Raw genomic sequence first — 12,144 nt, forward strand, 5'->3', positions numbered from 1 at the left:
GCGAAGTTAAGCTAGTTTCATTTAGTAGAACCAGACAATAATAGACGTGATATAAATAAACGTAGTTTCTTTTCCAAATTTACAGCCTAATTTTAATTGTGTTGAATGTTAGTGGAATAATCTAAACCTTACATTTCTTAAGTTTAGTTGCCCAAAGTTTGAGCACGCTACGAGCTTAGAAACTGTACTTAAAATGTTGCTAAGGTACGACCAGGAGATACCACGCCTTAAAATAGTATTCAGATACGCTTCGAAGAAAGTAAACATTAAATTTCGAATACAAGAAACAATATGATAAAAAGATGTTACATTTTGAAAAGAAAAAAAACTTCATCTGAAAATGTTGTTGATATACGACTACAACAAATTGCCTCTCAGAATGTTGATATGCTAATTGGCCAGTGTGAAATCATTTAATTTTAATCAAAGAATACGCCTGCTTATAATTAAAGTTAAAAACTAATTAACTATTTACCTACATATATCACACGCAATTTAGCTTATGTTATATAAAAGCCTAATCAAAAAACGATGAACTCGTTTGCAATTTTTTATTTTTATCATCATTTTTCTTAAAAATGTAAAATGTGTTTTAGTCAAAATATATCTTATTACAGCGAGAGATTTCAGTAACTTACACGTTTTCGCTTGTTTCTTTAAAACAAAAAATATGCTCTTAACACTGGTTTCGTTAAATCATGTTATTGAACTATTTAAAACTTTAGACATCGGGAAAACTAAGGAAGTAATGAAAGTTTAAAATGGTTTATTTACCTTTAGAGCATATAAAATGACCCATGAATTAAAAACTAGCACCATTTTTATTTATCTTGTTGCTCTATTTTCATAGTGCATTTATTGATCACTCTATTAACCTAAATCAGAATTCATTCAATTATTCTTGATCTTCATTTTGAATTCCTCTAGCCTTTAATTAGAAAGCTAATTAAAACTTAATAGGATGTTATTTTTTAACAAACACGTAGTTAGTTGGTGCTCTGTATTCCAGGTAGTAATTAAATCGTTAGTACCACATCAAACTACAATGACGCGTCTTGTTAATTTCTAACTACGGGTAAATAATTACATGCTAGTATTCGACCCAACACTGTTCAAATTTATTTTCTTCTTTAATCCAAATAATATTTAGTCAACTGACGGAATCTACTGTTTAAAAAACCTCTCATTATTTATACTCTTTTATTTGCTAAGCTAATTTTAAAGCCAACTGTTTATTTAAGAATAACTTTAAAGTGATAATCATTCTTCATGTCGTACTAAAATTTGAAAGTTTCTACATAAAAATATAATTTGATTTTTGTTTTAACTTACGAGTGAGATCAAAAGTTGATTTTAACACCAGTTACCTTTTATGTCGACTTCTAAAATTAAAAGACCTGAATTTATTGTTAATAATATTTTTATGGTATCTTAGAGCTTGACATAACATCAGATTGAAGTATTTCGTTTGAAACAGTAACTCGTTGTATTTTGCATGTTGACAACACAGTGATTTTATAGATTATCATTGAAATACTTGTTTAAATGTATCTAGATCATGAATGTTAGGACTTTATACATCTTTCAATCAGGATATCTCATGACCAAATTGTAAGCAATAAGTTCTGTTTGTGTATAGTATTTAAGTGCCTGATTAACAGTTTTAGTGAAATAGTAAATAATCTTTAATATCAGAACAGACATGATGCCGGAGGTTACAACAGTCACAGGAATTTCAGAAGACGACGCAAGTAACTACAACCTCGACTCCAGCTTTGGTTTCCTGACCACAGAGGAGCTGATAACCGACGACGTTGCCCTGTTAACGATGCGAGTGTTGATGTACTTTGTCACCCCCGCCATCTCGTCGTTTGGTGTTGTGGGCAACGTGCTGAGCATCATCGTCCTGGCCAAACACGGCATGAACAAAAGCTCCAACATCCTCCTGGTCAACCTCGCCTTCTACAACATCGTCTTTCTCATCGCCTTCAACAGCGTGCCTAAAATTATCTACGAGACTGTCTCCAACCATAAATATGAGGGCTATTCTATTCAAAACACTTATATTTTGTTTGTGTTCTTTTCAATTTTTACATTCTTCGACTATTCGTTCGGTCTGATGGCATCAAGCATGCCAATGTTGATAACAATCGAACGATTGATCGTTATATTTTTTCCTTTATCATTTCATCGCGTCATTACACCCGGCAGAACGTGGTTCGTCGTCGTTTTAGTTGTCGTCTACTGGGTATCGATTTTCATCTACACAAGCTTCTGGCTAGAGATCAATCAGTCGATCGATCCACTAAAGAACTTAACGATAGCACTTTTGCAGAACTCTCCATTATTCTATGACAACCCAGAAACAGCCGAGGCTATAGAAGGTCTATTCGTCTACACAAGCATCCTCATCCCCCCAATCTTCACAGCACTGGGGTGTGTCGTCATATCCATGAAAATAAAATCCGCTTCAGTTAAAAGACAAGCGCTGACGTCCAAATCCAAATCCAACAGCCGCACGACGAAAATCCTGCTGGCCGTGTGCGTGCTGTACGTCATCACCTCCGCCATCTCCTGTATCCCCATGTTCATGCCGGATGACGCATCCTACTCCATGACAGACGACACGCCCACCAACTTCTCCAAGTTGCTGTACCAGCTCCTGAATATTGTTGGTTGTATCAACAGCTCTGGGGATTTTGTTGTTTACATCGTCATGAACAAAAGTTTTAGGGACACTTTACATAATCTGTGTAGCTGTGAGAGGCGCCGATTAGTAAAATAAGCAATCTATAGGAGATGATTATTTCATGTATATTTTCCATTCAGTGAACTATATAATTGTTGTGTATATAAGTCTGTATCGTATACTGTAAGGTGTAAACATAAGAAGGATGTGAACATGAATTAAATTATTAGGCATGGCGATACCTTTACACCATCACATCTAGATATTTATACCATGCTATAAAGTAAAAACATGTTATTATATACTTTACTTTATAGAAAACTAAATGGGGTGCCTGCTAAATTGACGGCGACTATACATATTATTTTTGTCGTTTGTTCGTCATCTACTGCACTATCCAGATATGTTGCGGCCTGTCTCTTCTCGATGCCTTTTGGCCTCAAAAAATTATTGAATTAAAACGTAGTTGACAACACACAGTGAACATAAACTTCACAAACTCTTTCAAAAGAGAGGTTTATTAAGATGAGAATGAGTTAAGCTTTATATCAAATATCTAGGGATTTACAACTGTCTATAGCCAATCAAGAATTTATCACTAGTTCAGTGTTCAGTAACACACCAGTGTTAAGTAGCATAAAGACACTATTATGAACACTCAGCTAGGTCGTTGAGCTTGCTTTATAATATACCTCATCTAGCCTCAATATTAGGCTGTCTCAGGTACCGGTCTGTTTGCCTGAGGGTGTAGCTGTAGCTGTTTACCATTGTTGCGGCCCTGCTAAGGCTGAAGTCTGAGCCGATAGCCGTAATTCCTGACTAAATTATTTTTCAAAGGAGCCAAGTGTAGGTGATATGTAGAGGGTTGTCTATTCAGCAAGATAGTTGTTTCCATTTATTATAGAGTACTCTTATTTTATGCAATTTTTGTTAACATCATGTATATTAAATTGAGGCAATATTGGATAATCGTTAGAATATTTCAAATAAAAAAATGGCACGTGAATTGAAATATTTTTCGGATTATACTATGTGTTTATGTTAACAAGTTTCACCAGTTTAGTTGAGAAATTGTTTTAATATTTGTTTGCCCAGGTTGAAGTAGAAGCCTCCTTGTACCAACGAGAAAAACTGGAACGTACAATACTGTAGTTGTAACATCTGGTTGCAATGTCATAAGAATAAGGTGGTGCGTAAACAGGCAACTTTTATTGCCCCCTCCCTTATATTAAAATTTGCTATGCTTTTTAATAACGAAAATGCGAATAGATGCTCAAACCGAACAGAAATTAAATAGTGTGTATTACAATGACAGAAAAATATGTAGGCCAAACAAGTTCAAAAATACAAATAACACCAACATTTACCGCTGTTATCAGTGCACTTAAAAAAATTGTACAACAACAGTCAAAACATCTCTCTATCATACAAAGAGCCATTCAACATACCTACGAGAGAGTAGGTGATGATACATCACACCTCAGATTACAATATTTTGTCTTTTGTAAATATTGATATTTTTTACAAGTTTTTTCTTAGTTTGTAACGTCTGTTTGTTTGTGGGCGTAAGGAAAATGTTGTAACTCAATTTTGACCAAATTTCAATGCAGCGATTTCGTTCAAACTTTTTACATACGTTCCACTTCGATGACAATAGATGAGTATCTTTTTTGTTTACTTTTATAGGATGTTATAATAATTGATTAAAAATTAATTAAATGGTTTCGAAACTAATAACTCGATAAATTACTATGTTCATTCACGAAAATGGAGATAACTATCTAGACGCGATCACGAGAATGTTTGCAATTGTAGATCAGGTCGACCTAGTGATGGCTAATAGGGACAGATAATACAGTTTTTAAAATATCTGCAACTATGAGGAGGTAACAAGATTAAGAATTTGTTGTCGTCTGCGAAATATAATTACGGATGGCTGCTTTCACGGGAGGATAGTCGTCTTTTAGATATGGCGAGTTATTGATGGTATTTTAAAGCAAATATTTTTAGTAGCGTCGACTTCATAAATTAGTGATAATTTAAAAGTAGAAAATAAAACAAGTATTTAAAAAAACAAAACCTTCATAGCAACAAGCTTTTAAATGCACTGAAAATAAGAAAAAACAACTAATTTGGTTTCTTTCATAACAGCTTTGGTCGCTCATGAGATTTTTTAAACACTTATTTTAGCGTTTTATTTCATATTTTTCTGAGCTTGTCGACACATATAATTTGGGTAAAAATGTAGCTTATTATTTTATTTACAATCAGTAAGAATTTTGAAGGGACGCCAGTTTAATCGTAAGTAAATTAATGTCAAATATTAGTCATCTGGCTAGTTTTTGCAACAGAAAACACTCTAAAATTATTTTTTTTTGGATATTCTAAATCTGGTATGGTGAAAAATCTTTAAAATCAATGCTAAATTTAACGGTATTTTACCATACTTTTTTTAATTTGAAAAAATAAATTCTAGCTGGTTTTCTGTAAAACAAACTAGCCAGCTGAATCTATTAGTAAATGAAGGATCAGTGATTATATGGCCGATATATGTGTTAGTTTATGAAATTTTAGAACTCCACAAAGGTTATCTTTTTAAGATGGCCGCCGTTGCCATGGCAACCATATTTTCAGAAGAGCCCCCTGATGCATGCAAATATTTCCCCTTACGTACTGTTACGGGTCAGTTGTAGGTTAGATTAGAATAGTTTAGAATAGTCTAGAACTAGGGGAGAGTGCATGTGTGAGTGGAGTTCACCTTACTGTGTAGTTACCCTTGTGTGTTTATGTCTTGTAGTCCCAAGGTCAAATGTGGGTATAAAAGGGCGAGTGAACGATTGTGGGGGCAGTCAGGGGGTTAGTAGCGCTTAGGACGAGGGCTGTTCTGATACGCTTGAATAATGCATTGAGACGAATAAAAGTAGTGAAGTTACACACGAAGTGTTGTTGTTGATTTGAAACGAACCCAGAACGTAACACGTACCTTAACTTATATATAAACAAAAAATATAAAAGACTCATATTTTAAGACGTTTTTTCCCCGTTTTTTTTTCCGGAGACTACGTAATTAATGCCGATAGAAATAAGGCTTTATAATGCAGTAAAGTAGAGTTTACATGTTTAGAGAAACGAAAAATCTGTTTATTAACACGCATTTTAAGTTTTACACATAGTGCAGATATTCTGATCTCGCTTTGCTGGCAAATAAACAAAGAGAAAATATAGACATTCAGATAAGTTAACAATGGTGACATTTAGTAGAATATAAACGTGATATTGTTTTTTTAACGTTTTTTATATTAAAATTGGTTTTTAGTATTTTTTTTTTTGTAATTTCAATACTACTAATATGTCTTACAAATGAAATAAATGAACGTCTTGCAAATGAAATAAAGCAAGCTTTTGCAAATGAAATAAAGCAAACTTTTGCAAATGAAATTAAAGCAAACTTTTGCAAATGAAATAAAGCAAACTTCTTGCAAATGTAATAAAGAAACGTCTTGCAAATGAAATAAACGCTCCGAATTGTGTGTAATAAATTAATCATTTACATAGCATTTTTTGGGTACGGCGTGGTCGAATAGTGAAAAGTTATATTGTTTTCACGAAAGTCTCGAGTTCGGATCACGGGTTTGTGTGGGTACTATGTTACTGAGTCCACTCAGCTCTGATGGGTACCTGACTCACGTCATGAAAGTAAAGGTGGTTGGGTATATTGCTGACCACATTACTGCTTTAGAATACATCACCAGCCGCATGGGCTGTAAAGTTTAAAAGGAAGCTTTCTTTTTTATAACATTTATTGATAAAAGGATTTTAATTTAATTAAACATCTAATTACGTAAATTGTATGTAACATCACAACGTGTTACTGACCCACGTGTCACTGTAACAATTTTATAGCAGCGTTTACTCGTGATGGACGAAGACAAATAGCGAAGAAAAACACACAGAGCAATCAAGGTATATACGCTTGTAAAAAATATAATTATGGTACGGCTTGGCCTATCGGAATAGAGCTAGACTGCTAGCTTGAAAGTCATAGTTAAAGTCATTAGAAAGTCCGTGAGTCAACCAAGCTCTGATGGACTGATGGACTATCGTTACCAGACTAATGTTAGGGAAAGCAACGGCGTCTGAGCCTAGTGCAGACCACACTATCACTTCATATGCCGAGGTCTATGAAACAGATGCACTCTACTTCATCTGATGATGAAAAAAATAAATAGGTGTACTTGTCACTGTACAGTAACAAAAAGATACAATATTTTTAAAGTTTCCAACAGCCCTCGTCTAACCCTACTGTATAATCTCGCCCAATTGTTTGTTCAACAGCTCGTTTCTGTTGTACAACACTCTTCTGTAAGGTCGTAGCGAGCACAGTTATTTGTAACAATGCAACAACAAAAAAAAACCTCTATAAATATTTTGACATCAATTTTATTTAAATTCACGGGGCAGGCATTTTCACAATACAAATCTTTACGGGCAGTCTTTACAATCTTAAATGTGTAAACATGCTCTTTCTTCCGCTGAGATAGCAGTAATAGTTTTAACAGTTTGTTTTACTCGTATGAAATTCACCAGTCTTTATCGATAAGTGGATGGCACATCAGTGAAGAAAGTTATAGTGTACAAAATGGAATCAGCTTACAGTAATTATAACCCTGTGTTTTAAACTGTTCTTACACCTATTCGTATATCCATAAATAAATTTTTACTATCCATGTGTCCATCAAAAAACACCGTAAGGAAAAATGTAAGTGAAACGTAAATATCAGACAAAAGACCATCATTAAAAAAAATCTAATACGTTAGTGCCATATAAGTATGGAGGGATGTTAATGTCTCCTAAACAATTTACTGTATATCCTTTTTTATGTCATTTTATGTGTATGTCTTTTACAAGTATAAATAGAATGATAACTTTTTATTCAATCTGTATGAAAACAAAATCATCCTATTAGAGGTACACAGTTTTATAATCTTATGTTTCATTTAAGTTACAAAATACAGAAATTTAAAAATTATATGTTGAAGTTTTCCTTTCGGGCAGCAAAACATTAATCGCACCGACAATTTTCTAGATAACATTAATCGATGTAAACAATTTTGTGCCAAGTTTTAATGTTCACCAACGATAATCGGAATACGAAATATCTCCGTATTAGTGTTGCATCGATATGTTTTGACATTGATTTTTAAATTAAAAAACGTTTTCGGAAAAAATATATCATGTAGTGTATGAGGGATTTTTCCGTTTTATCAAATCTTTTATTGATTTAGTAAACTCCTTGTCTAGATTTTGCAATTTTGTATTTGAAATTACAAATTGCGTCTATTTACAAAGTCGAAAACGACTAAGCGTAATTTTGCGTTAGGACAAAAAAAAACAATATCATCATGACGTGGCACAAAGTAAACGACCTGGGGGCGCTTTACGCACGTGCTATGTTGATTGGACTGGTGCAAAATTGAATTGTGGTCTTGTTAGCTGAATAAATGTTAACTCATTACCCAAAGGGCAAGGTTAAGTTATTTTCTCCCACCAAAATCAGACTTTTATTGTCACGACAAAATCATATTTGTTTCTGTTCAAAAATAAATACTTTATTTCCATCGTTTTCGTTGTGTTAAATGTCAGTTAAATCATCAAATCTTTTACCTTTATAAAGTTAAGACACGGAAAGTTTGTGAACACTTTCATCACAAGAAACTTAACCTGCAAATGTTATTGTGGTGTATCAAATAAAGAAAACTTCAAATAAAAATGACAGAAAAAGCTACATCTTAAAATGTTACATTTTCATAATGTTGATATAATCATACTCCAGTGTAAATTAATTATTACAATAAAAAACATAAATATATGCGCGGTAATAAAAGTTGATGTAAACACTTGCTTAGGTTTTAAATCACAAATCATTGGAAAATATGATTTTCTTAGTGCTGTTTATTTTCATATTTTTTTACCTGAAGAAATAAAATTTCTTCTAGTGAGTGTATGTTATGTTATTCAGCGTGAGATGGCAAAAACAAAAACAAAATACTTCTATAAAAATTATAATAATATTATTCTTTTTTTTTTGTTTGGCCTTAAAAAGTAACTACTGTAAAATGTTCGAAATGGGTACAATTATAGTATTAATTAACTATCGGCCAATTTTAATTATCTCGTTTGCTTTATTTTTAATCCATTTATCATACTATTAACCCAAATTATAATTCACTAAACAATAGTAGATCTTCATTTTATTGTAAAAAAATCTAAAAATGCATTTTTATCCATAACTTAAGAGTAAGATCGAAAGTTAATTTTTGAAAAAAAATCAGCAACATTTTAATTTAACTTTATTTACAAACAGTTATATTTTATAATAAGTGTATTCATGTTGTAATTTGTTCTTATGTTTACTTTAAGCTATAAATAGCTTCAACATTGTGTTGGTATGTTTGAAACAGCAACGTGTTGTGGTTAGGCGAGTGAACAGTACAAGGACTTTAGAGATAACCAACGACATACGTTTTTGAACGAATAGAGATACTGCATGTTAAATCTTCACATGTTTACATTTTCCTATCCTTGAATCAAATATTAAATAATTTTAAGTTCTGCTTGTGTACATATGGCCACGTAACGGTTTCGGAAAATACGCTGATTGTAATCTTGACGATCAGTACAGACACGATGCCTGAAGTTACAACCGTTGCTGGTATTGCAGGGGACGACTCGATGAGCTATAACCCTAACCCCGGCCTCGATTTCCTCACCACGGTGGAGCTGATAACCGATGACGTAGCCCTGTTAACGATGCGAGTGTTGATGTACTTCGTCACCCCCGCCATCTCGTCGTTTGGTGTTGTGGGCAACGTGCTGAGCATCATCGTCCTGGCCAAACACGGCATGAACAAAAGCTCCAACATCCTCCTGGTCAACCTCGCCTTCTACAACATCGTCTTTCTCATCGCCTTCAACAGCGTGCCTAAAATTATCTACGAGACTGTCTCCAACCATAAATACGTTGGCTATTCTATTGAAGACACTTACATTTTGTTTGTATTCTTTTCAATTTGTACATTCTTTGACTACTCGTTCGGCCTGATGGCATCAAGCATGCCGATGTTGATAACAATCGAACGATTGATCGTCATATTTTTTCCTTTATCATTTCACCGCGTCATTACACCCGGCAGAACTTGGTTTGTCGTTTTTTTTCTGTTGCTGTGTACTGGGTATCGATTTTCATCTACACCGGTTTCTGGCTAGAGATCCATTTCTCCATTGATCCGCGAAGCAATCTGACGATAGGTCTGTTGCAGAACTCTCCAGTGTTTTACGACGACGTTGAAAAAGCTGAGAACATACAGGGCCTCGTTGTGTACACCAGTCTACTCATCCCCCCAATCTTCACAGCACTGGGATGTGTCGTCATATCCATGAAAATAAAATCCGCTTCAGTTAAAAGACAAGCGCTGACGTCCAAATCCAAATCTAACAGCCGCACGACGAAAATCCTGCTGGCCGTGTGCGTGCTGTACGTCATCACCTCCGCCATCTCCTGTATCCCCATGTTCATGCCGGACGACGCGTCCTACTCCATGACAGACGACACGCCCACCAACTTCTCCAAGTTGCTGTACCAGCTCCTGAATATTGTTGGTTGTATCAACAGCTCTGGGGATTTTGTTGTTTACATCGTCATGAACAAAAGTTTTAGGGATACTTTACAGAACTTTGGCAGTCGCCGACTATGAAATAAATCAAACAAAATGGTTTACGTAAAAAATTCTGTCAAGAGTTTAATTTGTATGTAAATAAAAGCCTGCAAATAGTAGTTTGAAGAGTAAATATATTATTCACTTCAACTCAAAATCAATGATTAGATATGGCAATAGCTTTAATTTATTACATCTGGATATTAATATTTTATATTTTATAATAGAAAGAAAATATTAAATAATTTATATAGAAGAAAAGTTTTTTTCGGGGGTCTTAGGATAGATGATCACTATGTGTCAACAGTGTTGGACATTTTGGTTGATCTTTATTTACTGCAGCATAGAGATATGTTATAGGTTGTGGACTTCCTCTTTGCGATTGTTTAAGGTGTCAAAAAGTCGAAGTAGCTTTTAGTTGACATCAGGCCTTGAACTCAAACTTGCCTTGCTCCAGCAGTAGACAAGTCAACTAAGTTGTGAATCATCTGAACGTGTTAAAATACATTTTACCGCTTTACATATTACAACAGTCTGAAGCCCATCAAGATTTTATCACAATTATAATGTCCAATAACACACTTAGTAGTTTTGCATACAAAAAAGCATGTCGCGTCACTTGATGAGAATATTTCCCCTTTCATAGGGAGCTCATTGATATTTTTCGTTCAATAACAACATATATGACCGATGTTCAATTCCGTCACTGAGTGCTCAGGCTTTTATTTTTAGGCTTTACAGCCTATAGATTGAGTAAGGTTAAAGAAAACGTTTTAAATTTGTACTGATGTTTTTCACTTGCGATTTGTTTTTGTGGTTGTGAATATAATAAAGACTATTTCTTTATATTTTTTTATTTAAGAATTAATTGCCACTTTTTACTCATTCGTTCGACATGAAGTCGACACTGCATAGGCTACAACTTCATTAAGAAATTTTCGTTGAATTCCGTCCAGTACCCTGTAATCTCTAAACTCCAGTTATCCGCCCCAATTTAGTGCGTAGTCGACGATAAGGCACGATATCAGTCAACGCAATACAGCTCACCATCGATGGCCCTCTGACGAAGTATACGCCAGTATTTTGTATTACATTTTTTATCTCCCCTTTTATTATTAATTAAGTACATTTAAACGATTTTATTAAATTAAAGTGTCCATCTAAATTTAATATATTCTTGCATTGTCATCCAAGATCTACCACTTTGTAGAATCTCAGCATAATTGTGTTAAATAAATTTTTCCATGATTTGCAGAGCTATAAACAACCAAAACTGATTAAGCTAACTAACAGCTTTATAAAAGTATGCAACTAAAAACCAAAAAAAATAACCTTGTTTTAACTGATTTATTAAAAGCAATGAACGAGTTGGGGAATTAATATTGAGTTTTTTTTTTTTTTAACTTTATCACTTTTCGTAATAGTGTGCGAATGTTAATTTTGTGGGAGGTGTGGATCGTGTAAAACAGATTGGCTTGGGGAGGATAAGGTGTTTGATGGGGGGCGGGGGGGGGGGGGCACATCCTTTTTTTCCGTCAGTGACACCAAACTATCTGAACACGTCCTTGCCCCGTTTTATAAAATACACACCTAGGCTACACTCAATCCTACCACAACAACTTCAACTTCATCATCGCCTACATCTGCTGCGTTCTGAACACGATTTTTTTTCAGTCGTCACTTTAATCATCATCGTGATTTGCTCGTTTATTATTATCATACAGCTGAGGAGAAGGGGA

General features: G+C 34.2%; 1 protein-coding gene across 1 annotated transcript; it reads left to right on the forward strand.

Moving 5' to 3' along the window:
• The first annotated feature begins 1,705 nt into the window (after positions 1–1,705).
• LOC131928646 (uncharacterized) lies at positions 1,706–2,785 on the forward strand. Its single transcript, XM_059284722.1, has one exon. It carries the CDS (start codon positions 1,706–1,708, stop codon positions 2,783–2,785), a length of 1,080 nt encoding a protein of 359 aa, XP_059140705.1.
• Positions 2,786–12,144: the final 9,359 nt, after the last annotated feature.

The sequence above is a fragment of the Physella acuta genome, unplaced genomic scaffold (assembly GCF_028476545.2).
Source record: "Physella acuta isolate Inbredline_101_S28 unplaced genomic scaffold, ASM2847654v3 ptg001528l, whole genome shotgun sequence".
In the NCBI taxonomy this organism is placed as follows: Eukaryota; Metazoa; Mollusca; class Gastropoda; family Physidae; genus Physella; species Physella acuta.